Raw genomic sequence first — 26,906 nt, 5'->3', positions numbered from 1 at the left:
CAACACTTATTCAAGTCCAAGCTCGCAAGACCTTTCAAACCATCACACTCCCTTCGTCACAATGTCGACGCCCCGCCGCCCTGTCAGAGGATTAGCGTCCTCTACCCCTTCACGCTTGCGCAAGCCGTCAACTCCTCAACCTCATCATCACCGTACCGCAGACGAGCTTGCTATTGAGGAGGCTTCCCAGGTCCTTCACGGGGTGGAGGAACAAGAGGCGACCCCCGACGCTCTCCTCTCTCCACGTGCCCGCAGGTATGCTGCCATCACACATAGACGTGAGGCCAGCGTGGACTCAACCCCCTCCTTGCTGAAGACTCTCCCCACTCGTTCGGGACAGGAAACGCGCCAAGGAGCTGAAGATTCTGACGACGAGGCGTTGGGTGACGGTGTGACCGGACGCGACAGTGACGAGGAAGGATACCAACGCAGCGCCGACTCTTCCTCCGAATCGGACGCCTCAAGTGATGACTCTGACTCTGACTCGGCCTCCGTCTCAGATGCGTCGAGTAATAGCGACAGCGACGATGACGAGGACGACGAGGCTGAGCTCGAGCGCCAACTCGCGGCTGCGAAGGCTGCTGCGACCAAGACGGCGACCGTGTCGACATCAAAATCTTCAATTGAGAGCGCCACTGCTCTCGGAGAAAACGAGGAGGGCGAGCTGAGACTAGAGAGCGACCAACCCAAAGAGGCGTACGTCACAACTCGTCGTTGTAATGCTAAAATCTGCAGACCCATCCCAGACATTAGCGTACCCAAGCTTCCTGCACGTCACCTCTCTCTCGCAGATGATGGGACAGCATTTGCGGGCGAGGCCGATGCTGGACCTTCTGAGTCTCGCTCTGCGCCGGAGCTCGACTGCGGCAAGTACAAGCGTGCCCTGAGCAAGCGCGAGAAGAAGGCGGTAAGTCCCATGCTTGTTGTCTTTCTGGGTGCGACTTCACTGACGTTGTTAGCAGCCTAAGAAGGCATCGGCATCCGAGTTGTGGGCGACAATCCCCGCTCCACGTGACGACGATCTTCCTCAAATGCGCAAGGACTACCAGGCGCTTCACCTGTCTCACACTCTCGACCCCAAGCGGTTCATGAAGGGAGGCAACAAGTCTGGCAAGGCGCCGGATCGTTTCCAGGTGAGCTCGCGCTTTTGGCGGTGGCTGACAGCAGATTGGTACCATGGTCGATGCTCCTCGCCAGATGCAGAACACTACTCTGCGCAAAGAGCACAAGTATCGGCCAGGCCAGGTTGTCACCAATGTCGTCGGCGACGTCGAGGCCGGAACGTACGCCAAGCGCAAGTTCGAGGAGCTCCAGAGCAAACGCATCTTCAACGGGCGTGGCAAGGGATGGCAGAAACGAGCCAAGTGGTAGGCCAGCTGGTGACCCACCGACATGTGCGTGGGATCGCGTGGGGTTGTGGCGGTGAGTTTGCGCGGATTGGCGACGCTGATCTCGTGCACAGTTTGCATACATAGGCATCATCGTACGTGTGGAGAGCTGGCGCAGCCTCCAGGCAGACCCGTAAGTGTAAAAGCTGACGCATTCGCAGTGCATTGCATAGGGATCTTGTCGTCTCGGCCGAGTCTTGCAGCCCAGTGATGGGAGTGCTTGAAGTTGGAAGTCGGAAGTCGGAAGTCTGAGTTGATCTTTGATAGTGCCTGCCCAACCCGTCCACTGGCAGCTGGGCGCAGTGGGATTAAGGGCCAAGCCGCGCGTCACACCTCACGCCACGAGATGGGTGAGTGCAGGGGGAGTGATGTCGATCGGTGGCATCGGTGGAGGTCATCCTCTGCTGCTGGGTCGGGGCCTGTGGTCCCTCCAGCCCTGCATGTCAATCGGGCGGAACCAGAACGTGCCACTGACTCGGAGATTCGGTATTATGCCAACGTGGCTGTTAGTCAGGGTTGAATTGTATCTACTTGACTGAGGCAGGTGGGAGGAAGGTGGATTGAGACAAAGGGCAGGGTTTTCCCCTCTGATCCCTCTGCCCCTCTGGGCTCTCGGCTGTGCATTTTCTTGTGGACCCTGCGTCAGTTGTGATTGGTCAATGTGACGATCAAGTCTTGTGCAGTTTTTGTCCCTTCTGGTGCCGAGAGGTCGGCTCCCTCAACACTGCCTGTGCCAGGCAAACTCCCACCCAAACACCCCGACGACGCTTGCCGTGCTGGAGCCTGTCGCCACCGACGAGCACCAACACGATACCAGCCACGACCACTTAATTGAGGTCGTGCGGTCCTCACCATCATGGTCTCAGCCTCGTCTCGCCGCGCAGGCCGCGTCACCAACAAGAGCCGTCTTCTGGTAGTACGAGGTAGCGACAAGATCGACTCGGCGGCAGCGGAAACCGTGCTTCTTCAGCCAGAAGCCCCAACCGCCGAACCATCAAAAAGCCACGGTGTTGGCGCAAAGGGCGTGGAGACTGGAGAACTTTTGGTACGTGTGCATTCGTCTGCGTCTTGTCTTCTCAACGAGCATGCTTGCGGGGGGTTATGCATGGCGGCAAAGTCATCAAACTGGCTGTCAAAGTCGACGGCTAAGGCGTGGGAACCGAAAAGGAGGTGCCGAGGGAAGGCTGAAAGCGGTGCACCTGAGAGGGTGTGTCAGCGTTTCTTGCGCCCGTCCCCCCCTTTGCCCCGCTCCTTGCTCTGCTCCGACACACGGACATTGAGCATGGCAAAGGCAATAAACAAACCATCCTCCATGTTGTCTTCGCTACGCACGCACCCGCCGTCGCGACCATTTGCCACCAACCCCCATGCATCCACCTCTGGATGGCCACTCCAACGGGCCTTGTCTCCTTAACTCCTTACTTTTCCCACCCGCCCTTCTCCCTTCCCTTGCACATTGTGTGCGCCTGGCTGCCGGTCTGCCTGGGTGGGAGGTCAACCTTGACCGCAATAGGCAATTTCCGTTGTACTCCACCTCACCCTTCCTAACCTAACAGTATATGCTGACCATTACAGGAGCACCACCTCCAAGCAGCTCTCTCGTCGGCCTCGCTTCTTCATTCACGCGATGGAAGCAAGCCCCAATCCCCTGCGTCGCGCGACTCGGTCAAGCCCGAGGCGCCGACTGCAGCCCACGCCGCGCTCAACTACCACATCCCTACCCCCGATGCAACAGGTCTGATTGACAACGTCAACTATGCCAAGCTGTATCAAACCCACAAGTTCTACGAGCCCACAAACTACATCCGCTTCAGCGACACGGTCGAAGAGTCGGCATGTGGTGCCGGCGGCCTGTCGTACTGCATGGACGACACCGACATGGTGTGGCTGTCAAGCTTCAACGGCAAGGCCGAGGGTGGGTCGGGTGACTCGGGCGCACCGACCTCGCCCACCAACGGCAGAACCGAGAGGCGCGCAGCCAAGGGCAAAGAGAAGGAGAAGGACGTCCCGGCGGCTCTCAACATCTCCGAGGACACGTTCGAGTACATCATGGGCGCGCTCGAGAAGCACGCCGAGGATGCTGTCCCAACCTTGCACACCAATCTTGCGCTGATGCCTACCTTCCAGTCTGTCGAGAGTCTTTTTTCCCACCCACTAGCCGCTACCTTCTTCCCCTCCAACGAAGTGCCCAAGAACCTCCCAGAGGCTCGACTCCTCACGCGCATGGCGCGCTCCGTTTATCCCCATTGGAAGTCACGACGAGAGCAGCGTGGCGGCAAGAGCATCATGCCGCAGCTCAACTATGACGAGACCAACGACAACGACCCATACGTTTGTTTCCGTCGCCGTGACGTTCGTGCCGCCCGCAAGACACGCCGTACCGACAACTACTCGGTTGAGCAGTTCCAGAAGCTCCAGTTCGAGCTCCGCCGCGTACACGATCTCACGACTCTCGTCCTACGACGAGAACGGGAGAAGCAGTCGCTGTACGGCGCCGAGAAGGAAGTCTGGGAAGCCAAGTGGAAGCTGTTCGAGACTAAGCGCCGCTGGCCGTCGCTCGGGGTCACAAGAGATGAGGAGGAGATCATCACTGGCCGCCAGAACGGCGCAGCAGCTGCGGCAGCTGCTGTTGCCGCCATCAACGGCCAGATGGGACTCACCCACCTCAGTGGTGGCCAGAGCGGCAACTCGTCACGCAGCCACTCGCGCAAGCAGCTCGAGAAGGACAGGGAAGAGCGCGACCGTCGCGAGCGTGCCATTGAGGCCGCACGCCAGGTCGATCGCAGCAATCTTCCCGGCAGGTCTATGGCGCCCGAGGCGATCCGCGAGCGCCTTTTGGCACAGCAGACCAGGCTCGACGAGGAGGTCGCCCGCCGCAAAGCTCTTGACTCGCACTGGGACGATTACACCGACTCGTCTTATCAACCACTCCCCTCCACCCATTCCACTCACGCATTTCGCAACGTCGCTGTCCTCGACCCCCACTACCGGTCCGACTCGGACACGGAAGAGGACGAGCGCGTTATCCACCCCATGGCGTTCCGCATGCGTCGCAGCCGCGGAGGCCGCGTGCTCCTTGACCGCCGCCTTCCAGTTCGGGCCGCCCGCCGCGGGGCGATGCCCGCTTCCCTTGACCGCCAGCGCGATTGGTACTTCCCTGACATGCTTGACGGTCGTGTGAGCCGGCGACGACCAAGGTCCATTGACGCCGACGACGATGATGCGCAGGACGACGACCTCAAGCTGGGCAGCCGCAAGCGCCAGCGCTTGAACGAGTTCATGCGTTACGACTCGTCCCAGGGCGGCGGAGTCGGTGTTGGCATGGGCCTGACCGGCGACGACGATCGCCTTGTCCTTGATGACTATGATGTCAAGTACATGCGCTACCGCGTCGGCCTGCTCCTAGCAGAGGACGTTCGCAAGCTCTATCCCGACGGCCAGTCGCTCAAGGACGCGTACGCCGACCTCAATGCCCCAATCGAGTTACCACAGCCTCCCAAGTTCATCAAGCCCGCGGCTGCCAACCCTCAGATGATGGCGTACTCGCAGTTGATGCAGCAGCAGCACCAAATCGAGCAGATCCAACGTATCAATATGATGGCCCAAGCTCAACAACAGCAGCAGTTGGAGCAGGCTCGCATGCAGCAGCAGCAGCAGCAGCAGCAACAGCAGGCGGCACTAGCCGCGCAGGCGCAAGCTCAGGCGCAGGCGCAAGCCCAGGCGCAGGCACAAGCTGTCCAGGCTGTGCAGGCGACTGCCAACGCCGCTGCCCACGGTGTTTCGACTCCGGGAGGGACTGTGATGCACGGCGTTGCCAATGGTATGCAGAACGTGCGGCCCCAGCCCAAGCGCTCGCCAACGGACACGCTCGGGTCGCCGGCTCAGTCTGTTCAGACTCCCGGCGGCGCACCCACCACTCCGCAGCAGGCACAGACGCCGCAGCAACAGCAACTAGCTGTGGCCCTAGCTGCCAATGGCGGTCAGGCCTCACCACAGCTCATGAACGCAGCTGCGAACGGCAAGCCGTTCGTCGTCAGCCTTGGTGGTGTTCCCAGTGTTCCAACCCCAGCTGGCGCGGTCGACCCGCAGATCCACCACCAGCGCCTCAACGCGGCGAGAGCCGCCGTGTTGCAGCAAGCCCAGCAGCAGCAGAACGAGATGGAGACTGCCACGCCCGAGATGCGCCGTGAGTGGGCTGCTCAGGCGCAGGCCAACGGCTTCGGCAACAACGTCCAAGCGTTCCTCGAGGCTCGTACACGCGCACGCACAATGAGCTACCACAAGCTCATCCAGGCTCAGGCAACCATGGCTGCACAAGCTCAGGTGCAGCAGGTACAGATGCAGCCTGGCCAAGTCCCTGTCCCAATGCAGCCCATCAACGTCGGCAACGTCGTGCAGCCGAACGGCTTTCCAAGCCCCGGTAGCATGGCGAGCCAGCTCCAGCTCAAGTTACCCCCCCACGCCCAAGCCCGCTTAGCCGGCACTACCCCGCCGACGCCGCAGGCACAGGCTCAACGCTCCTAGACTTTGCCGTCGTCATCCATGGACCTTGATACATTCCCTTCAACATTGCCCGCGCCACACCACTCGTTCAACCAACCCAAGCATCACCCACCGATCCCCCGCATTGAATACCCCCAAAACACCAAACAAAGTGACGACACGACGAGGCGAGCAGGTCAAGAGGCGGAGGTAGTAGTCAGTTGCAGTTGTGAGAGGCTTTTCGCCATAGACATGTACAAGTAAGCAAGATGAAGCAAGTCAAATACATGTTCTCTTTTCTCTTATTTGTCTTCTACCACGCGATTCTGGCGTACCTGCTGAAAATGGAATTGATGAGCGTGCCCTCTGCGTACGGCTTGAAGTTGTCCCAACCGAGCTTGAGGTCGGGCCTGAGCATCTGTGCAGCAGTGAGGAAGTCGTCCACCGCGAAATCCATGACGACCACGTCGATCTCCATGTCGTCGGGTACGCCCTTGAGTGGTGTGCGGATAAAGTCGCTGCCGTTAGTGAAAGCTATGCACATATTACGAGTCAACTCACACTTGGTTGGGGGAGAACGGCACGGGAATGTGCTCAATATCGTCGCCCTTGCCGACACAGGCGTCGCGAGTTGCGTATCCCAAAGTCTTGGGTTTCTCGGGAACCGGACGACCAAGTGGCATCTGTCCCCCTTCGTTCTCGAAGAGGTCGTCGCCCCCATTCTCGACGTATTCGTTCCACTGAGACGCGAGCCACTCATTATACACCTGCTGAACGTGGGCGTCGTCCTCCTCCCTCCCGCTCATGGGCAGGAGCTTGGAGGCGCCGGCGCGGTTCATCTCGTCTGCGATCGCCTTGCCAAGTCCAGCCTTGAGACGGACGTAGAAGAATGCCGTCGTACTGATGTTAGGGGCGCTTAGAGAGTAGACTCACAATGGCGAGACAGTCAGCTCGTCATTCTTGTCAAAGCTGCCCTTGAAAACGTCGAAGCGCAAGCTGCCCGCGTTGCCGATGACGATGCGGGGAATGTCGCGCCGCCACTCGTCCTCCAGCGCTTCGGGGAGGACGTCGCGCTCAAATACGGTAATCACTGAGCGGGGATGGCCGTATGGGTGGCGGGTGAGGAAGTAGTCGTGCGGCACGTCCCCGTATACTCGCGACAACTTCAGTTTGTCCGCGAGCGCCGCGAGCGCACCCGAGATATTCCTACCCAGGTCCGTGTCAAAGTTGCCCAGCGTCGCACCCGCGTGCCATCTGTACGTCACATCGTTGGCGTCGAGGTATCGCCTGTTCATGCGCAGTGCCTCGCCGTCGTCATTAGCAGGTGGCAGGTCGGAGCTGATGTCAGCTTGCTTGGCTTAAAGTAGAGACTCACGAAGTAAATGCAATCGTCTCGAGGTACCGACCTGGCACAACGCTGATGTCAGCAGATTCAAGAGTTTACCCACCCAATTGTCCTTCCGTCGTACTGCACACAGTCACGGACGTGCGTGTGACCGCCGAAGATGAAGATCGGCACTAGGGGATGGCGGTCACGAATGGCCTGGTAGATCGGGAGCCATTCCGACGTCTCGCCGCGCACAGGCATGTGGCCCGCAAGGACAAAGTAGTCGGGCGCGTCGTGGATCGCGTCGAGGAACCACGCCTCTCTCGCCATCTTGGTTGGTGACTGGACGGTGATGTTCCGGCCGTGAGCCTTGACTGTGTGTCAGCAGATCCAACTTTAACGTGCATTTGAAGATGACACCAAGGGCCGTCACCTTACGCCCCCTGTTGTCAACGAGAGCAAGAGCTACACATACTGCTTAGTCTCGAACTTGGCGAAGCGGTCCGCGATCGGCACGTTGACCACCTTGCCGTCCTCCTCAACCGTGATGTTCGTGTTGGAGGTGAGGAAGCGCCCATTCCTACGTTCAGCATTCAAAACCTCCAGCTATGACTCACCACCGCTCACGCCGGTCGTAGATCCACTTGGCCGCCTCGTACTTGTACAGCTCGTGATTGCCCAACGCAAGCACATCGTACTCGAGCATGCCGAATATATCGTCTGTCCATCCCGCCGCCTCTTCCGACGACGAAACGAGTCCCGACCCATCGTGATGGTCTCCCGCATCGACAAGCAGGAGATCCACTCCCTCCTTGTCGGCTTTGGCGCGCATATGGCTCGCAAAGCTCGCGAAGGACCCAAAGTCGCCAGAGTAGTTCTGGGGTCAGCCCATTCGCCACCGGCCATACAGGCTCCGGCCAGGTATTCTGCTGTCAGCGCCATCACATCCAATTCGGGCTTACGTGTTGGTGTCCTCGGAGCCAGCCTTCTGTTAGCGCTCCACAAAGGCGGTCGTACCGTGCGTGTCAGAGGTGCTGAGGAAGTTGACGTCGCCCCATTCGAGAGGACGCGTCGGGACTGGCAGTTCGGGCGGACCGCGCAAGTCATCCCGAGCGATGGAGTACGAATTCACCAACCCTGCTAATACAAGGAAGAGCGCTAGTTTCATGATATGGTGAGTGATGGTGTGTTGGCGACAACGTTGGCTTCCCTTGCATCTGTCACTCTTTGGCGTAGGGACCGGTGACTTGGGTGGCGGAATGAGACTCGGCCTGTGCCTGTTCTGAGGCCCCACATGGCCATCCGGCCATGTGGAGGACGAAGACACGGTGGAGAGAGCTTGAATTAACTGCGCTGCGGTTATCATTGCTAGCGTCGCACACATAACCGATAACCCATCTGACAATGTCCAGCCTCGAACGCTTTGCAAACATGGACGCGATCCCACTCGTCCGCATGGGTGCGGTGAGTGCCTCACCCCATTACCTCGATTTGGCCGCCTGGGCAGAAATCAGCGGATACATTCAGGTTACCTGAATTGCAGCTGCTCGACCCGTCGCAATGACGATAGCGGCGTGTTGCGCGTCTCGCCCACGGTGTCAGGTAGTGCGGGCAAGTCGACCGACCGCGGCGTCTCGTTTTGCCCAAAGGCTAGGAGTCAACCCCACGGAGACGACGTCCAATGCCTAGCATCTCCCGACCACACTGACCGCAGGCGCTCAGCCTCATCCTGGCGGCCAACCCGGCGTTCTCGTACAACTTTCCCCTGATGGTGAGCACGACGCGGCGAGGAGGTGGTACGGCTTGATCTGTTGCCTGTTGTCAACTGGCTGCTACATTCAATTAATTGAATCGCAGCCGCGTGACAGCTAGCCCCGGCAAGGATTTACGCGTTGAAAGGGGTCAAACTTCAGATTAACAACAGCTCTTCGGGGTAGTCTCGTTCGAGCTCACGAGCACCGCGCCACAACAGTTCTTCCTTACCATGATCGTGTTCACAGGGCTGTTCGACTTCTTCAACCTACTTCGGGGAGGATTCGGATTCCGGACACTCGTCGCGTTCATCATCATGTGCCTCAAGGTGCCGATCTACATGGGCGGCTTGACCAGTCTGCGGAACCGTGGCGGAGAGATCGCGTGGGGGAGCCATGGATTCGCGCCTGCTGGTTAGTATGTTTGCTGTTCGTGGCTGACGATAGCATGGATGCCAGCCGGTCTGAGCGGTGGTTTGGCAGGTGGTGGAAGCCAGACGCTCAGCACCGATAACGCACCTGCTCCCCACGACCCGGCTCCTCCTGGTGCCTTCCAGGGCGGCGGTTACCGTCTTGGCGGCGAGGGCAACGCCCCTCCTCCGCGTACTACTCGCGGCGGCTACACATCTATCGCATAGTTGTTGACCAGTCTCCTGTGACAGCTACACTCCCAATTTCTCGCTGCCTGACAGCTTCCCATCTCACATAGATAGTGCGAATACCCAGGACCTGTTAATACAATGCATGACTCTACACACAATCTAAATGCCACGGCTGCGCTCCATCACGGCGTTGACGTCGAGGATCTCGCGCAGGTCCGCGCCGCCGCTCATAAAGTCCGTCTCGTCAAGCCCCTCGTCCTTGCCCTGGAGGATTTCGAGGGCGAGGTTGTGTGTTCCCCCAAGGGGAAGGCCGGACGGGGTGGCGGAGAGCATGGCCGGGTGGTGCAGCTCCTGTGAAGTCAGTCGTCGTGTGCGATGGGGGCTTACCTCCTTGGCGATCTTAACCTCCATTGCCTGACGGAGGGGCACAGCCATACCAAACGTCTGGCGCTGGATGGTCTGACGCAGCTGCGCCTGCGTCTCGGCCCACTGGTGTCAGCCTAGCTTTTGGGATTATCAGATCACCTTCTCGAGACGCGCCTGGAGGGGGCTGGCGTTGCCCGCGGCAACAATCTGGGCAGCCGATGTTGGCCCATAGCGGAAAGCGTCGTGGGTGCCGGTAAGCGGGTGGTTGGTGGCCTGGCATGTCAACGGGAGTCACCGGAGGAAGGGTAGTTTGAGGCGCGGACACGGTTGACGGTTGGGGTGACACCCGTCCGCGCGTCCGCGCGCACCGGGAACACGATAATGCCGACGTCGGTGGGCGCATCGGATATCTCTTAGCGAGATGACACGGCCTCCGCCCAAGTGCGCCCGTTGCACCTGCGTAACAACCAGCAACAGCGAAGGTCATATTCGTACCTTTGTGGAGACCGTGTACTCCTCGCGAGCATTGTTAACGGTTGGTGGCGCAACACGGAGCGACTGCAATGTAAGCTGTGTCTTTGCGTCATAATGTTGTTGCTCACCATGTTGACTGTTGTTGATGTTGTTGTTGCAGCAGCAGCAGCCGTCTTGTTCTCGATCATGAACGACCTCCATCGATGACGCTCACTCTACGCGTACACGCGGCCTCCGGAGATTGCGGAGATATTTCCAGTGGCAGTGTGTTTGGCTGGGTGTGCGCTAGTGCCATTCTTCACTGCCTTCACTTTGGTCCCTTAGGCCATGTAAGGCCATGGGCAATGAACCACCCAGGGATAGAAAGGGCTGATCTGGCCACCCATCAGCCATCCACCAGTCCAAGACAAAGCTGGGAGCCACCCAGCTACGTGCTACCACTCACCTTATACTCAGGCTACCCGGGCTACCCAGGCTACCTAGACTACCCAGTCAACCAACCCATTCAACCCATTCAACCCACCCAAGCCACTTGGCCGTCTGGTCAGCTGTCATCTAATCAATCCTCTACGGGCATTCAATTCTCTTCTCCTACTCCTCCCTCGTCCTCTCCTACTAGCTATCCATCCTTCCCTCTTATTCTCACTCCCTCTACACTCTCTGCACAGTAGTCCCAACCAACCTATCATCCACTGTTGCAACTCTCTCCTCGTCATCGCGACACCTCGTAAGTCTTGTGCTTGAACTGCCTACCTCAAATCCTTCCTCCTGCCCCGCATACGCCCAACCCTCCCGTTCCTCCCCGCCTTTATTGCTTCCCGTCGCGTGAATTGAGCATTAGTGACTGGTGCGCAGTGTGCCCCAACCACAGATGCACAGCACTCGTACTGCGCTTCGTCACGTCTCTGCATACCCATCCCCATCATCTATTATCTGGTCACTGTGAGCATTGGCTGACACACGCCCCTCATCGACGCCCTTGGCCCGCTTGCTCCTCTTATTTGATTGATTGTCCGCCGTTTTCCCCTCATTGTTCCAATCTGGTTCGATCACATTTGAACACGCATTGCTCGAGGCTCGACTGTACCTCGTCTCGTGTTACGCTTCGACTAATGCGACTTCCAACTGCACTATCCCCGCGTAACTACACTATCCCCGCGTAATCACCTCGCCTTGGAACGCACCGACCCCCTCTCACGCCTCTCTCCCTATCCACCGCCGCCTGCAACCCTCCTTACCCTTCGCATCCACACAACAGTCCTTCATCCCACACCTTCCACCCAACCACTCTTCCTTCCTCAACCCCTTCTTCCTTCCCTCCTCTCCTCTCGCATTCACGACGCACGCACACCTGAGAAGCGTCAATCTACATCATAACCCAACAGCTCCAACACAAGGTATGTCCAAGCGCTCGTGTTCTCGGCCCAAACCACTGTGCCCCAACCATCTCCCCGCAGGACGGTCACTCTCATGCCCCGCGTTTTGCGCCAGGTATTGGAGAGGGCACTGTGCATGCCCATGTGCACTGCGTGCGCGCCATTGGCACTCAACTCTGACAGTGCATGTCAAGCGGTGGCCGGGTGTTGATGTGACGTGGAGTCGTCGTCGTTTTAAATTTGATCACTGACCGTGTCTCTTTGCCTGGAATCGCCCTTCCCCGTCCTTCCCTTTATCTTCGTCACCATTATCATCCCGTCTACGTTGCGAATCGGCTGTCCGCAATACGTGCTCCCTCCCCTGTTGGAACCAACGCTCCATTATTCTCCATTCCTCCACTGGTCACCGCCTTGCACATTCGGTAACAACTCCGTGCTTAAACATCGCCACTTTCCCCTCTCTTCAAACCGCCTTCACCACGCCTCGTTCTGCGCTACCATCCCGTCGCCACCTGTGCGACCCTTATCCCGCCTCCATGGCTTCCTATCGCGCTGCCCTGACGCAGACCTCACTACCCAAGATGTCTTCCATGGACCTCCGTGTCGGCGGCAAGTACCGCATCGGCAAGAAGATCGGCAGCGGCTCGTTTGGTGAGTTCAAGCGGTGGGGCGGGGTGCGCGAGATGGCCCAGGCTCACCTCAGGTGACATCTACCTCGGTGTCAACATCGTATCAGGCGAGGAGGTTGCCATCAAGCTCGAGTCGGTCAAGGCCAAGCACCCTCAGCTTGAGTATGAGTCCAAGGTGTACAAGTCGCTCGCCGGTGGCGTCGGCGTCCCATTCGTCCGCTGGTATGGTACCGAGTGCGACTACAACGCCATGGTTCTTGACCTTCTGTGAGTTGAGATCGGGTCGTAGCACCGTTTCAAAGGCTGACGCAACAATAGCGGCCCTTCGCTTGAGGACCTGTTCAACTTCTGCAACCGCAAGTTCAGCTTGAAGACGGTCCTGCTCCTTGCCGATCAGCTGATCTCGCGTGTCGAGTATATCCACTCGCGCAACTTTATCCACCGCGACATCAAGCCGGACAACTTCCTCATGGGCATTGGCAAGAGGGGCAACCAGGTCAACGTCATCGACTTCGGTCTCGCCAAGAAGTACCGTGACCCCAAGACGCACCTGCACATCCCCTACCGTGAGAACAAGAACCTCACCGGCACTGCCCGTTACACCTCGATCAACACCCACCTGGGTGTCGAGCAGTCCCGTCGCGACGACCTCGAGTCGCTCGGCTACGTACTCATGTACTTCCTCCGTGGACAGCTCCCGTGGCAGGGTCTCAAGGCCGCGACCAAGAAGCAGAAGTACGACCGCATCATGGAGAAGAAGATGACCACACCCACCGACATTCTCTGTCGCGGCTTCCCGAACGAGTTCGCCATCTACCTCAACTACTGCCGCTCGCTCCGCTTCGACGACAAGCCCGACTACTCGTACCTCCGCAAGCTCTTCCGCGATCTCTTCGTCCGCGAGGGGTTCCAGTACGACTACGTCTTCGACTGGTCGGTCCAGCCCCCTCCCCCCAAGGACGACGAGCAGACGTTCATGCAGCAGCAGAAGCGCCGTGTTGTCGCCGACGCTCACCTTGGTGGCCAGGTCCAGGACTCGCAGGTCGACTCGCAGCAGCGCCAGCTGCGCTCCCAGACGCGCAAGGACGCGCGCGACCCTCGCAGCGGAGCCTGGTAATGGAGCAAGTCAAGCGTGATCGACGGCGACGTGGCTGTTACCCTACATTGTCAAGGTGCCTTGTCATGCTCTGAAGGCGGTGGAGAAGTGACGTGTAAGAGAAGGCGAAGAGGTGGATGGCAGCAGCGGTCGCGGATGCGTTGGAGCTCTTCTGTTCAGCGCGCCAAGGAACCCCCACAGCTCGACAGACGTCGCTGCACTGCCAGCTCTTGGTTCGCCGGAGTCGCGGCGCCGGTTATCAATGCTCCACCACGACCTCCATTCACCTTCGTTATTCACTCTCTCAACACTCGTCCCCTGCGATGGTCCCCCTCCTCCCCATTCACGACCCCATTCATTTCCCTCATCTGCGTCTCACCGCTCCATTCCAGATTTCCTCACAACCACGTTCAAGCATCCGGTCTCGATTACAAGCTCCGCCCATCCCTAATATACCCCCCGCGCGTCCCGCCCTTCGACTCTCTCGAATCGGTCACGCTCCGCAGCTCGTGAGCTGCTCTCCAAGCGCCTATTCCTCGCGCGCTTCCTACTCTTGGGACGACTCTCGTGCCACAACGGCATCGCTCCCTTCTTCTCTGTTCATACTCCCTTCACCCTCCTCCACCCTCTACCCCTTACCACGTCCAACACGACCCCACCGCTCGGCGCCAGCCGGGACTACGAGTCCCCGTCAACCCCCCCTCGCCTCTACATAGGTAACGAGGATTGGGTGCGGGAGGGCGCCAGGTCCGCCCCGTGTTGTTGTGGCTCCCTTTAATAGTCACGCGCCCCTGGCGAGCATTGTAATGATGCACGTAGTGATCATGTCCTGAGACGTGGCCGTCGCGCAAGCCGACTCAGTTGTTGCTGGTTATGTCGTCTTCGCCCCATTCGGCATACTGACTTCCCTTCGGATGCTCTGACCCTGCAACTGAAGGGAAGATGTCTGGCCGCACCTTTTGAGACTGCAAACAAGTGGAGTGTCTGGTTCTTCGGCGAATATAATGACACCAAGGGACAGTGCCTGTGCCGTCATAGACATCATCCCTCTGATCGATCTTATCACAGATGGTCGTAATCCCTGCGGATCTGGACCAGGCCCAATGTTGGCAGAGGTACACAAAATCAACCCTTCTAGGCAACCCACTGCTTCCCCAGCTGACCCATCGACACTAATAATGAACCATTAAAGTCTCGAGAAAACTTGCAACGGTTTCGAGGGTGTACATTCGAATTCTATCATATGACTATCGATTCTGGTACGTGTGTGGACGAGTAGGCGACAGAGACTTGACTGCCATCTATCTGCTCGAAGGTCGGAACAGGTTTAGTCGGCTTTCTTGTCCGACTTGGCGCCGGTCTGGACCGTCAATTGCGTTCTTGCCACTTGCCATCTTCATCTTCAACTGCGGTTGCTGCGGCGGCGGACAGTGGACGAAGCCGCCCACGACGCCCATCCCGCGATACCGCCGGGCATCATGTTATCGTCGCTTGCATCCGCCTTGACAGTGTTTGAACTCACAGCCTTAATGTGCTCGTCAGCGAGACGGTTGTACTCGTTGGCCTGTTGGGACGCCTGCTTCTTGAGCGTGTCAAAGTCGCGCCCCTGGGCCTGAGACGTCTTGAGCTGCGCCTCGAGCTCGCGCACACGCTTGCGGAGCTCCTCGGTCTCGCCGGCGGCCTGCGATCCCTTGGCCGTCTTGGATGAGAGGGCGTTCAGCTGCTCCTGAGTGTTGATAAAGTCGAGGAGGATGTAGAAGACACGCGAGAGGATGAGCGAGAGGAAGAGAGTCGCACCAGTGAGGTAGACTGGATGTCAGCGGGGATTCTCGGACAAGGGAGGGCCAAAAAGGTGAGCGTGAAGCAACCAGCTACCGGGAGCGTGCCACCATGTTTACCGGGTGCGCTCGGGCGACGAGAAGAGTAATTCATGATATTCCTGCCGGCCTTTGGCCTCAACACGCCGCGTTGCGCGAGATCCACGAACTGGACGTCGGCACGGCGGTTCTGCGAACCCAGATCCCCCTCCATCCCCTTTAACACCAAGGCCATGCACGCGAAGTACTCACGGTTACGCTGTGCGTAGAAACGGCGAGCGGCGCTGAGAGTCAGTTATATCCTCCGTACCAAAAGAGTGAGGACGTACTACGTGACCTCGGTACGCGCGTCAGTGATATCAGGCTGCGCCTTGGCCTTTGCGCCCTCCTGCGCAATGCGGACCATGCGCTGGAGGGCGTCAACGAAGAGCACCGCGATGAAACTGGTCCGTCAGTAGGATCCCCGCGTCGTGAGCGCACATGAAGGTGATTTTGAGCTGGGGTCAGCGCCGCTCTTCGCTCCGCAGTCAGGGAAAACTCACGCCGTACTGGATCTTGGCGATGATGGGGTTCTCGCTCAAGAAGTGCATCAGGCTGCATGTCAGTCGCGCCGGCGAGTCACACGAACCGCTTGCGCATGGTGAAGGGCATGGGTGCGATGATGGTTGTGAAGAGGCCCACCTCGGCCATGAGGAGCGCGAAACACACTGAAGTCAGTTCCGGGTGTTGTTGCTCGCGTACAGGTGTAGTATAGCTGGGGTTAGCTTGGGATGAGAGCTCAGCTTACCGTCATGGTTAGGTGCGAAAGGAATGAGTGTGAGGAGTGTTGTTAACTTTGGCGTTCTTTCGTTCTCTCTTAATTGATTGCAGGCCGCGCGGAGTTGTTACGTTTGTAACGTGTACAGTTACACGCGTGCAGATCCCATCCCTTGTCACACTACGTCATCGTCTGTTAACCACTGCCACAGCGGAAATTTACGGCGATAGCTCCAAGTGGACTTGGGTGAGGTTGAGCCTAGTCTAGTATGCGAGGCGATGAATTCATTCCACAATGGCGTACAGTTGGAACCATAACAACCTCCATCCCCCAATCTTTGATCCTTCCCTCTAACAACAAAGGTAAACCCTGTCACTTCGAAAGCATGGCAGACGACCTCCTCAAGGTGAGCTGCGATGATGTCTGTCAGCTAACACCAGGCGTTTGACACGCTGCTCGAACGGACAGTGGTCAACAGCCGCCTCTCTGGCAGCAAGGTCAAGGATCTCCAGGAACTTGCCTTGAAGGCGGTAGCACATGACCACGAGCTGGTGACATCGCTGCTGAAGCTAAACACATCACTTCCGCCTGCAAGCACCGCGCGCATCAGCTCGCTCTATGTGTTTGACGCGATCGCTCGCGCTGCCAAGGCCAAGGCCGCGGGTACGCAAGTGTCGACTGACCGTGGCCGGGGCACACCCGCAGGCCTGCTAGCCAAGATGGAGGCCGTGGTTGACGAGTGGATCCAGGGCATGGTCGACGATGGGAAAGGAGGGGTCTGGTCGGACGGCCGGGTGAGTTTAGTTTGGCCACAACTCTCGGGCTCTCGGGACGTGCGCACTGACCAGCAGGACAAGACGCGCAAGGTTGTGGAAATCTGGAGGAAGGGCTCGACCTTTCCCGACCCATGTGTCAGTCAACTAGCAGCTCGGATCGCGGCTGCATCAACACCAGGATCACGCTCGCCACTTGGCCCAGTGGCACAGAAACCAGGTAAATATCTTGACTTGACGCGATTCGCCTCACATACCACACACACACACATGCGCGTGGACCTGCAAGGCAACTGGCATATTATGGCACGGCAGAGCATCACGAGCTACTCCATCGCCGCCTCCCGTATCTACATCTACTCGGTTGTAGGCGCGGCCGACCGCATGCATCCGTTCTACACGCTAGATGGCCCTCCCAGGTGCCGTGCTCCCTTCCTTGTCCTTCGTTCGTTGCATCAGCTGAGACCGTAGCACGTTCCACGACACCGGTCGAGCCACCACCGTTCCACCTCATCGAGAGATACGCGCGCACGATGGGCGGCACGCCTAAGTCGCACTCACCCGCGCCTCATCAGCAGCAGGGTCAGCTTCCGCCAGAAATCATGGCCATGCTAGGCGTCGTCAAGGAGGAGCCTGAACCTGTCGCCGCTCCGGTTCCGTAGGTCCAAGTATTGCTGATGTGAGACTGACAGAAAGTAGGCAATCCAATGCTGCCCTCGACGCCGTGCTCGCCAACGTGCGGAAACCCACAACCCCGAACCTTGACACTGCGAGCCTGGCTGCACTCGCAAACTTGGGCGCGACTCTCGGCCAGAAACCGCAACCGCTGCAGCCAACCGCAACACAATCGCTCCCCCCGCGTCCCAAAGATGACCTGAACGGCCACCCACCAGTTGACCGCAGCGGTGACGGGCGTGAACGTCGGCGTTCTCGCTCACCCGACCGCTGGCACGACCGTCCGCGGGACGACTATCGGGAGCGTGATCCGCGGGGCTTTCGTGACCGCGACCCAAGGCGTGGGAGCTGGGATCGCGACCGCGAAGGCGACCGCGACCGTGATCGTGACATGCGCCACAGAGACTTCGATCGCGACTCAAGACGTGATCCTCGCGAGCGCGAGTACCCAACACGTGACCGCGACCCGCGAGAATACCGAGACCCGCGCGACCGTGAGCGCGACCGCGAGCACAAGGATCATGGCCGCGATCGTGATTATCCGCGCGACCGTAATCCTCGCGACCCGCGCGAAGCGCGTGGATGCGAACCCCGTGAGCGCGATCTCCCCCGTGACCCACGTGACTCTCGTGAACCCAAGGTTGGTCCTCGCGATCGATCGCGCGACCGTCCCCCAAGCGAGGGGAGGAGCACACTGCCCCCGAAACCCGACGGCCTTCCGCCCCGCCCAATCCCGCAGAGCGCCAATATGCCTCTCCCGCGTCGCGGCTCACAGTCCCAAACTCGCGAGCGGGATGAGACCCGTAATGGGGGCTTCCAGACTGGATCGACGCTAGAGACCTTTGACTGGTCAACGTTCAACGCCGGCGATGGGGCCTGCTGGGCTGCTCTGGGAGAAGCGTGGCGCGCGTCAACAGGACAAGAACCCAACCAGATGGAACTCATGCAGTTCATGGTGGCGCAGATGAGCGGCATGGGTAGCATGGGTGGTACGGGCTCCGAGGGGGGTATGGGTATGGGTATGGGTATGGGTATGGGTATGGGTATGGGTGGCATGGGTATGGGAGGTATGGGTATGGGCGGGTTCCAGTAGATTAGTTAGATGTATTTTAGTGCATGTTGATGATATGCAACGCCTTTCACGTGAAGAAGATGGAAACTGAACATGGCTATGTGCTGTACGACTCGCCCATCGCCTCAAGAAGCTGGCGAGCACGCTCCCTTCGCCGTGCGCGCTCCTCGGCATCAGAGGGGTCGGCCTCCTCCTTGTCTTCCTTGCCCTCTTCCTTACTCTTCTCTTCCCCCTCCACCGTCTCCTCCGTCTTCTCCTCCGTCTTCTCCTCCGTCTTCTCCTCCGTCTTCTCCTCCGTCTTCTCCTCCGTCTTCTCCTCCGTCTTCTCCTCCACCACCTCGTCCTTAGCGTACTCCATAGCCTTGGTGGCCAACGCCTGCTCATCAGCTCCATGTCAAGTTCTCAAGCTGGCCGTGGACTCACCCCGCGCACACCGCCCATCACAGTCTTGAGGTATGCCACAACAACAGCGACATGCTCGTCCGGAACCTCGCTCCACAAGTTGCGCAACAACCACCCCTGTCGGGCCTTGTTGAACTTCCACGCTGCGGTGCCAAACTGCTGCGCGTAGTGAATCGCTGGGGTCAGCTATTTAGCAGAAACCATTGAGCTCCATTCAATTTATTGAAAGGCAGACGAACCCTTCTTGGCCGGGTCGGACAGGTTCTCGTCCGCAAAGATCGGGGCAGACATGTCGAGCGCGACCTTCTTCTTGGGAGGCTCGGCGGGCTCGTCGCGCTTGCGCTTCTTATCCTTCTTCTCCTTGGCATCACCTTCCTCGACAGTCTTGGCCTTTGCCTGTTGTCAGCTCCTCCGTGTTCAAGTAGCTGACCTCCTTGCCGGCGCGTTTCTTCGCCTTGCGCTCCTCCTTGGTCTCTTCCTTGGTCTCCTTTGTCTCCGGGACCTCGGCTGCGCCTTCCTTCGCTTCAGAAGCCTCCGCGCGGGCCTTCTCCTGTCGTTAGCTGCCACTAAAAAAATCTAAGCTAACCTCTTTCTTGGCCGCCTTCCTCGCCTTGCGCTCCTCCTTAGTCTCCTTCATCTCTGGGGCGGGGTCCATCACCTCGGCCGTCCGGGCCTCAACTGCACGCGCCTTCCCCTGCCGTTAGTTAGTTTTAACCTCCTCCAACTAACCTCATTCTTAGCTGCCCTCCTCGCCCGACGCTCATCTTTAGTCTCGCGCTCGTCCGACATTATGATGTGATGGTGACGGGTGGAGGGGAGGTGAGAAACCAAAATATTTACCCTCCACCATGCCTCCACCATGCCTCGACCGCGGGGCCCACTGCTTGTTTGGCTGATTCCTAATACTAATTAGAAATGCATGTTTATATTACAGAAGAATATGTAGTTTCAGGGCCTAGGCAACTCTGGCAACCCAACCCTGTTTCGCTTTGGGTGGATGAATTCTTGTGCCACGTGCCAACAGCTTCGACCGCTCTACAACTCGACAGCTCAGCTCAAACAGGGAGGAAGGAGCTCATTGCTTAACTGTTGGTAGCCATCACTTCGCATCACCTCGCTTCGCCGCTCAAACATCTCTCAACCCTCTCTCAACTCTTGCATCAACACATCACCCCGAGTGCCCTCTCAATAGCAGGCGACACCTCCCTCCTAACCGCATACCATCCAACCCCTGCGCTCCAGCGCAACCTTCCCTTCCTCCCGCAACCACCATCATGGGCTTGTCTCTGTCACGCATCTACTCGAGTCTATCGAGCCTCGCGTTCTGGGGGAAAGACAAGGAGGTCCGCATCCTCATGGTCGGCCTCGACTCTGCTGGGAAGGTACGTCGATCCCCCATCTCGTCGCTGGACCCGGCTTGGTCATCAATCTGGCCCTGGCCGTACTGCGCCGGTCAGCTGACACTAGACAACGATCCTGTACCGCCTGCAAATCGGAGAAGTCGTGTCCACCATTCCCAGTGCGTGTCCCCTCTTCCTGTAGGCGAGACTAACCCCAGCGATCGGGTTCAATGTCGAGACAGTGTCGTACAAGAACATCAACTTCCAAGTGTGGGACCTCGGGGGACAGTCGAGCATCAGGCCATACTGGCGATGCTACTACGCCAACACACAAGTATGTCTTGCGCCTTACCTCCCACCCGCTAACGCTAGGCAATCATCTATGTGATCGACTCGGCCGACGCGGCGCGCCTGCCTACATCCCGCTCAGAGCTGTTGACAATGCTCGCAGAGGAGGAGCTCAAGAACGTTCCTGTGCTCGTGTTTGCCAATAAGCAGGACATGGCTGGCGCTCTCTCGCCGGCTGAAATTAGCGACAAGCTCGGCCTTGCCGGACAGGAGAAGGGGCGGGAGTGGAGCGTGCGCGGGAGCTGCGCGACCAAGGGCGAGGGGCTCGAGGAGGGTCTTGACTGGTGAGTCTGAGCTTGCGGACGAGGGTGTGTGCTGCATTGCGAAGAGAGCTCGAGGAAGCGGAAGCGAGTTGAACTCACCACTCATGACCTTGGCGCGTTGCGCAGCGCTGCGCCGAACGACCGTGTGCGCTACAGGGCCATGTTGCCCCGGCATTCCGGCTGTCTTGCATGCGAGCTTGAGCCGCGCGTGATGCGGGTGATGACATGCGACGCAGTCGAGCCAACAGGTCGTACGACTCCCACGCGACTTGGACATGCCGCCACGCACCCACATCTACAGCCTGTTGTGCTGCGCTGGAGTAGCCGAGCGAATGACCAGGCAAAGCTTTAGACAGTCACTCGCACACGGTCTGGCTTGGCGCGATTTCCCCTCCCGGCACATTGCTCGCTGCGGCCAACGCTGACTGCAGGCTTGTGAACACAATACAGAAGTAGTTATAGTCAACTCATCACGCGGCCTGGATCAGGAGGTGAGCCAGCTTAGATGCAGTGTAGTGTCTCATATTCGCCCTTGATGCCTTGTCTCCTGGGCACGGACAGGCCAGATGGAACACGCCAAAGGGGGGTTAGTGGCCGTGCGTTGGTATGTGGTGCACGTGGACACAGTCAGTCGCGCTTCTGTTCGCAGACCACTGGTTCATCTTCTGACATGGATGGTCCCACCCCACCACTATCTCGATCACTAATCCCCACCAGCGTCTCTCGTGTTGTTTTGTTGCCCTCCAGTAACAGCTGTCCTCGGGTTAGGCCACTCGGCGTACGCATCGTACAGACGTCCGAGAACGCGCTCTAACCGCGAGATTTCCTTCTCGGTGTCGGAAATCTGCCTCTCAAGGCTCGGAAGCTCCCAATCGGCGCTCCTCACGCGCCGGCTCTTAAGTACGCGAAGCTGTTCCTCGTTGCTGGCGATCACACACTCGTCGATGTGGCGGATCTTTTGCTTCAAGTCCTTTCGCTTGCCGCGCACCTCGGCGCACTGGCGCACCGTCATGCCGCATGACGTGTTGCAGTACGCACATGGCTCTAAGGCGCCAGCCGCTACGCCGATTTCGGTGGCGCGAAGGAACTTTGACAGCATGTCGTGCGTTGGCGATCCCGCTTCAAATTTTTCCAAAGCACTGATGTCAGCGGAGCGCAAATCGCCCACGACCCACGCTTTGATGGAGTCGGCACTGGCCAAGACGATGGGACAGGCAGCTAAAGTGTGTGGCAGCTCATCGCCGCAGACCTGGCAACCCTGGAACGTTGCAGCCGTCCGCACACGTTTCGAAGCCGCAGCGGTGTCGGGGCGCGAAGGAGGCCGCGAGTCCAAATCGATCTCGACAGGATCGCCTGCCGCGTCACTCGCGCTACCGTGAGGCCGCTTCCTTCGGTTCCTGCTATTAATGTCGTCACGCTCTTTGCGAGCAGCCTCCATGATGGAGAGCGCCTCGAGTCCGCTGGCCTGGGGATCAGCGAAGTTTGGGGCTCGGCTCACCTTGGCTGCGGCCGTATCGTCGCTCGTCTCAATCCCCTGGCGGTACATCTCGATATCCTCCCAGGAGAGCAGGCCGGGACAGTCTCGCAACTTGTGGTGCTGCTGGCACCAATAGCACAACTCTTTGGCCTTCTCCGATTGGTCACCATGCGACCTGGGGTCAAACCGGGACGAGTCACCGAGCTGCATCGCGCTGGCGACAACCGGTTGAGCGCCCGTTGCTTTCAGAGAGCTGCTCGAGAGCGGAATCACCTTGCCAGGTGATGCATCGGACGGACGTGAGTCGAGTGGTGATGGTGGCTGTGGTTCTCCGCTGTTTGGAGGCACCGACGGCACTATTGAAGCGAGCCTACTGGCCGCAGGTGAGGACGGAACTGGGACGGTTAGCGGGAAGCTGAGTACATGGCTCACGCTGTGACATGCGAACCGGGAAGCCCGTTCCAGCAACGCCGGAAGGAGGTTGACGGTGCGGAGCTGAGACTCGGTGAGGGGTGGTCGCTGAAGTTTGATGAGATTGTGTTAACGGAAGGGATCGATGTGAGGCTGAGGGCAGAGGCTGGGGAGGAATTTGTTTCTGAGGTTGGGCAGTCGCGGAGAATTGGGACATGGCGGGCGCCATGGGTTGCCCAACAATGTGCGGCGCAGGTTGTGGCACGATCTCAGGCACTGGCTGCGGCACACGCTGCGGCACTGGCTGTTGGATGGGGTGTTGGAAGGGCTGTCGCACCTGCTGAAGTATGGGCTGAGGCATGGGCGGCCGTACCTGCTGAGGCATAGGCTGAGGCGGCAGGTGTACTGAGCCGTTGCCGACGGCAGCCCAGCTTCCGTGTTGGAAGTGGGGCTGTTGCGATGCAGGCTGGTAGGCGAACGGGCGGGGTGGGATGGGTCCTCGATGGAGTTGTGGAACGCCAGGTTGTGGAACGCCAGGTTGCCCAGCATGTGTATGCACGACTTGCACGTGGTGGCCATGGTCCAGTGGCGCGTGAGGCTGAGCCTGGTAGCTCGGCGGTTGAGTGCGCTGAACTTGTGGGTAGATCGGTTCGCCGGAATCAATGAAGTAGAAGGCGGCGACTAACGGACCCCCCATGTCGGAGAAGCGTCGGGCATTGTGTTGTTGCCCAGTTTCCAACAGTCCGTCTGCGATCTTGCCCAAATATACGTAATATCCTTTGCGTATCGGAACCGGAGTGGTGAGTCTGACGAGTTCGCCCCAGTCCGCAGAATGGCCCACGGGATTGTCTGTCGTCTGCAAGGCTCTGTAAAGGTCCTGGATGACGGCTCGACCGGCGGCCACGTTGATAGAGTGTTTGGGTCCTGTCACCATAGGCATGCTTGGCCATTTCACGTCCGACATTGGTGGGCGGTGTGCCAGGGGCGGAGGACCGTTGACTTTCGGAACCTCACCATTGGCCGCGCGTTGGATTGCCTCCCCCGCAGTTGCGACGGCTCCAAGGTGCGATTGTTGGCTGCTACCAGCTAGTGGTACAAGCCGCTGTGCAGTCGTCGCCGGTCCGGGACCAGGTCCAGGTTGAGCGCCGACAACCGGCCACGAGGCGGCCGAAGCTTGGGGAGCGGAAATGTTCTGGGACGCCTCACCTAGTCCTGGAGCAGCTGCAGATGGAGGACCAGAAGACAGAGCGTCCCCTGGTTGCGCTTGTGGCGCTGATGAATTGGAGGCAGTCGCTGCGGCTAGAGCCTCCGCACGTTTCTTCTCGTCGAGACTGTGCCACCTTCGCAGGAGCTCGCGCTCGTGCCTGGTGAGCTTTCGTTTGCCCGCGGCCAACCCGCCGAAAATTGTGCGTTGCTCGTTACTGAGATCCTCCAAGTCGCTGGGGCCCTCGGGGGCGGGTATGTCCTCGTCGTCACTTATAAGGTTGAAGTCGGGACCTGGCACGAAACTGTCGTCTTCGTCTCTGTCGTTGACCATGGCCTGGCTGAGCTCCTTGGCCTTGCCCTTCTTGTTCTTCCTCTTCTCAGGAGTGGTGTCGCCAAAGTCGGCACTCTCCAGCGTGTACTTGACCTTCTTCTTCAGGGCGCGCAGGCGACCGGCGACGGCTCTGGCGGCCTCTCGTTGTGCAGCCTCAGTTGTTTCCGCTTGCTGTAAGAACTGGACCCAGCCGTGCTCGTCGAACTCTGGTTCGGCTTCGGGCTCGTCGGAATCCGCAACAGCAACCTCTTTGGCTTCGGTCTCCCAGATCTTGGCGAACGAGAAACTGTGAGTCTTTGAGGTTTCATCGTCTGCTTGCGACGCGGCTTTGGCCGCCTCCGCCGCCTCCTGCGCCTTCGCCATCTCCTCAGCCTCCTTCTCAGCGTCGTCGATAAGGCCGTTGATCATCTTTGGCGTCCAAACACGCATGGACGACGCGTCCTCGTCGATCTTGGTGATGTCCTCAGCCCCGTAAAGAATGAGGTTCTCGTATTCGCCTTCCTCGCGGTCCTTGCCCAGCTGTTGAACAACGAGATGGTCGAGAACAAGCTTTTTCTTGCCGCTGTTGATGATGCGCACTTGGTGTCAGTCTCTGGTCCGATCGATTGACTCACCTTCTGCTGAGTTCTCCATCATGAGCTTGAATACCAGGACACGCTTAGTTTGCCCATAGCGATGGGCACGCGAGATGGCCTGCGCGTGTTAGATGTGCTCAAGGTGAGAGAACGACGCACCTGAAGGTCTTGATGGGGATTGAAATCTGGGTCATGGACGATGACTGGAGCGTAAGCTAGCCCTCACTTCTTAGCTGACTTACCAGTGTCAGCTGAGGCAAGATTGATACCGACACCTCCAGCCCGCGTGGTGAGGAGGAAGATGAAGTACTCGGAGCCGGGCGCGTTGAACATGTCCATATCCTTCTGGCGGTACAACTGGTTGACATCACCGTCGAGGCGGAGGTACTTGTAGCCTTCCCCGCGGATGAAGTCTTCGACTGGATGTTAGGTCTGCCGTGTAGTACAAGCAGCTCCACTCACTGAGGTCGAGTGCAATCTTGAACTGTGTCACGTCAGCAAAGTGCTTCTTCGGCTACCGTCACCTCGTATATGGTACAGCACTCACCTGGGAGAAGAGCAGGACTCGACGCCCCCGTTCCTTGAGCCGGGGAAGAAGCTGCTTGAGGAACAGGAGCTTTCCGCTCGCGTCTATGAGCTGCTTGTGCTGCTCGGCTTCGGAAAGCTCCGCATTGTCCATCTCCGGGGCGACGAGGTATGGATGCTGGAACAGCTTCCTCATCTGATGTGAGTGGTTATCCTCACGACCTCCTGCACACGACACGACCAGCGATATCGGGGATGGCGCTCCAAACGCTCGTACGGCGCCTCTCGCTCCATCCAGAGCTGGCCCTGCAGCTCGGCTCTCTCATTCACCTTCGTCCTCCTTCGGCATTCCTCGACCAACCGCGGCCAGAAGGCGACTTACCTCCATCAGGATGTTGGTCGCACTGCTTATGCGCGACATGGTTCCGAAGAGCCCAGTGGGCGGTGTCGTTAGTCGTTAAGCGGAAGCCGTGAGCACGTTCAGATGAAATCGTCAATGATATTAAGATCGAAGGAGGATGGGCAGCGACGCGCGCTTGATGTGAAACAACAAATCCACGGACATAACGTCAATCTCCGCGCTCATCTTGAGCCAAGTTGGTTGGCTCAATGCTTGTATGCATATCTGCATACTGCAATACGACACACGCGCGTGAAGAAATCATTGCATGTTAGAAGAGCTGACTCCTCTTAATGGAGAGGGATGTAAGCGAGCAAGCGGGCGAGTGGGAGGGCTCGCGATTGTCTGTTCGTGGCGCCGGTGGCTATCCGACGGATGCGATCGATATGGAACCGGAAGCCCTACGCTGGAACGCTTATATATATGCGTCAGTACATACCGAGATATACGAGCACACTCGAGCCCTCCAGAACGGGCGGTACTTTTCTCCTCTTTTGTTGTGACTTTTCCCTTCGAGGACGCCTCTTGGCATTATCTTTAGGATGGCTGTCAACCGATTCCCTCAAACTCGTGGGGTGTTGGAGCCCACGAGCAACGTCACCTCAAGGTAGGGCTCCTCGCTTTCGAGTATGGACTACTCACTCCTATGCAGCATCTCTCAGGTCATTATCGTGCTACGCAGTCCATAAATTTCGTTTCTAATTTATGTACTTCGAGCCCTCACTCGGCGTATCAGGCATATCAGGCCTCCGCCCGCTCGTTCAACGTCTACATTCGCGACAGTTCGTATGATAGTTGACCCGTTGTATCTGTCGACCAGTTCCTAGCGCAACTGCTCCCGACACGTCTTCGAGGTCGAGCACAAGCAGGATACCACCCCCACTCGCCTCGGTGAATCGAGAGTGTGATGGCACGCAATCCCCCTTCCATCCGCCACACAATAACCTCGTCCCCACTCGGTCCTAGGTCCGCCACAAACGGTAACCGGACTTGGGTAATAATCGGCCCTGGCGATGACGACTGCTCGTCCTTCGAGAAATCTC

General features: G+C 58.6%; 11 protein-coding genes across 11 annotated transcripts; 6 read left to right on the top strand and 5 right to left on the bottom strand.

Moving 5' to 3' along the window:
* Window positions 1–61: 61 nt before the first annotated feature.
* Window positions 62–1,371, top strand: fcf2 (uncharacterized protein; the record flags this gene model as incomplete). Its single annotated transcript, XM_060599660.1, has 4 exons — window positions 62–696; window positions 736–907; window positions 960–1,133; window positions 1,168–1,371. The coding sequence occupies 4 exons, from the start codon at window positions 62–64 to the stop codon at window positions 1,369–1,371; spliced, it is 1,185 nt and encodes a 394-aa protein (XP_060456332.1).
* An 873-nt stretch (window positions 1,372–2,244) lies between these two features.
* EPL1 (uncharacterized protein) lies at window positions 2,245–5,912 on the top strand (the record flags this gene model as incomplete). Its single annotated transcript, XM_060599659.1, has 2 exons — window positions 2,245–2,433; window positions 2,964–5,912. 2 exons carry the CDS (start codon window positions 2,245–2,247, stop codon window positions 5,910–5,912), a joined length of 3,138 nt encoding a protein of 1,045 aa, XP_060456331.1.
* Window positions 5,913–6,183: 271 nt separating this feature from the next.
* CcaverHIS019_0311350 (uncharacterized protein) lies at window positions 6,184–8,365 on the bottom strand (the record flags this gene model as incomplete). Its single annotated transcript, XM_060599658.1, has 11 exons — window positions 6,184–6,388; window positions 6,432–6,770; window positions 6,804–7,208; window positions 7,246–7,287; window positions 7,319–7,571; window positions 7,636–7,640; window positions 7,673–7,777; window positions 7,815–8,074; window positions 8,106–8,123; window positions 8,160–8,182; window positions 8,215–8,365. The coding sequence occupies 11 exons, from the start codon at window positions 8,363–8,365 to the stop codon at window positions 6,184–6,186; spliced, it is 1,806 nt and encodes a 601-aa protein (XP_060456330.1).
* Window positions 8,366–8,601: 236 nt separating this feature from the next.
* Window positions 8,602–9,586, top strand: CcaverHIS019_0311340 (uncharacterized protein; the record flags this gene model as incomplete). Its single annotated transcript, XM_060599657.1, has 4 exons — window positions 8,602–8,661; window positions 8,912–8,968; window positions 9,122–9,362; window positions 9,396–9,586. 4 exons carry the CDS (start codon window positions 8,602–8,604, stop codon window positions 9,584–9,586), a joined length of 549 nt encoding a protein of 182 aa, XP_060456329.1.
* Window positions 9,587–9,709: 123 nt separating this feature from the next.
* CcaverHIS019_0311330 (uncharacterized protein) lies at window positions 9,710–10,521 on the bottom strand (the record flags this gene model as incomplete). Its single annotated transcript, XM_060599656.1, has 5 exons — window positions 9,710–9,898; window positions 9,938–10,039; window positions 10,091–10,189; window positions 10,412–10,474; window positions 10,519–10,521. 5 exons carry the CDS (start codon window positions 10,519–10,521, stop codon window positions 9,710–9,712), a joined length of 456 nt encoding a protein of 151 aa, XP_060456328.1.
* Window positions 10,522–11,502: 981 nt separating this feature from the next.
* HRR25 (uncharacterized protein) lies at window positions 11,503–13,512 on the top strand (the record flags this gene model as incomplete). The annotated part of the gene is made up of 5 exons (XM_060599654.1): window positions 11,503–11,530; window positions 11,750–11,787; window positions 12,333–12,417; window positions 12,470–12,662; window positions 12,714–13,512. 5 exons carry the CDS (start codon window positions 11,503–11,505, stop codon window positions 13,510–13,512), a joined length of 1,143 nt encoding a protein of 380 aa, XP_060456327.1.
* A 1,306-nt stretch (window positions 13,513–14,818) lies between these two features.
* YET3 (uncharacterized protein) lies at window positions 14,819–16,101 on the bottom strand (the record flags this gene model as incomplete). The annotated part of the gene is made up of 9 exons (XM_060599653.1): window positions 14,819–14,851; window positions 15,014–15,300; window positions 15,561–15,592; window positions 15,638–15,751; window positions 15,789–15,805; window positions 15,851–15,902; window positions 15,937–16,015; window positions 16,050–16,062; window positions 16,096–16,101. The coding sequence occupies 9 exons, from the start codon at window positions 16,099–16,101 to the stop codon at window positions 14,819–14,821; spliced, it is 633 nt and encodes a 210-aa protein (XP_060456326.1).
* A 349-nt stretch (window positions 16,102–16,450) lies between these two features.
* Window positions 16,451–18,606, top strand: CcaverHIS019_0311300 (uncharacterized protein; the record flags this gene model as incomplete). The annotated part of the gene is made up of 5 exons (XM_060599652.1): window positions 16,451–16,471; window positions 16,506–16,859; window positions 16,917–17,058; window positions 17,310–17,496; window positions 17,538–18,606. The coding sequence occupies 5 exons, from the start codon at window positions 16,451–16,453 to the stop codon at window positions 18,604–18,606; spliced, it is 1,773 nt and encodes a 590-aa protein (XP_060456325.1).
* Window positions 18,607–18,682: 76 nt separating this feature from the next.
* On the bottom strand, window positions 18,683–19,776 carry CcaverHIS019_0311290 (uncharacterized protein; the record flags this gene model as incomplete). The annotated part of the gene is made up of 6 exons (XM_060599651.1): window positions 18,683–18,961; window positions 19,009–19,163; window positions 19,227–19,383; window positions 19,418–19,537; window positions 19,574–19,681; window positions 19,717–19,776. 6 exons carry the CDS (start codon window positions 19,774–19,776, stop codon window positions 18,683–18,685), a joined length of 879 nt encoding a protein of 292 aa, XP_060456324.1.
* A 485-nt stretch (window positions 19,777–20,261) lies between these two features.
* Window positions 20,262–21,394, top strand: ARL1 (uncharacterized protein; the record flags this gene model as incomplete). The annotated part of the gene is made up of 5 exons (XM_060599650.1): window positions 20,262–20,369; window positions 20,455–20,506; window positions 20,546–20,661; window positions 20,700–20,959; window positions 21,370–21,394. 5 exons carry the CDS (start codon window positions 20,262–20,264, stop codon window positions 21,392–21,394), a joined length of 561 nt encoding a protein of 186 aa, XP_060456323.1.
* A 247-nt stretch (window positions 21,395–21,641) lies between these two features.
* Window positions 21,642–25,884, bottom strand: CcaverHIS019_0311270 (uncharacterized protein; the record flags this gene model as incomplete). The annotated part of the gene is made up of 10 exons (XM_060599649.1): window positions 21,642–22,077; window positions 22,114–22,403; window positions 22,437–22,810; window positions 22,848–24,941; window positions 24,978–25,056; window positions 25,098–25,141; window positions 25,181–25,357; window positions 25,401–25,422; window positions 25,486–25,659; window positions 25,846–25,884. 10 exons carry the CDS (start codon window positions 25,882–25,884, stop codon window positions 21,642–21,644), a joined length of 3,729 nt encoding a protein of 1,242 aa, XP_060456322.1.
* Window positions 25,885–26,906: the final 1,022 nt, after the last annotated feature.

Source organism: Cutaneotrichosporon cavernicola, assembly GCF_030864355.1.
Source record: "Cutaneotrichosporon cavernicola HIS019 DNA, chromosome: 3".
Taxonomy (NCBI): Eukaryota; Fungi; Basidiomycota; class Tremellomycetes; order Trichosporonales; family Trichosporonaceae; genus Cutaneotrichosporon; species Cutaneotrichosporon cavernicola.
The sequence above is the reverse complement of the archived record's forward strand: the minus strand, read 5'-3'. Positions and strand labels throughout refer to the sequence as shown.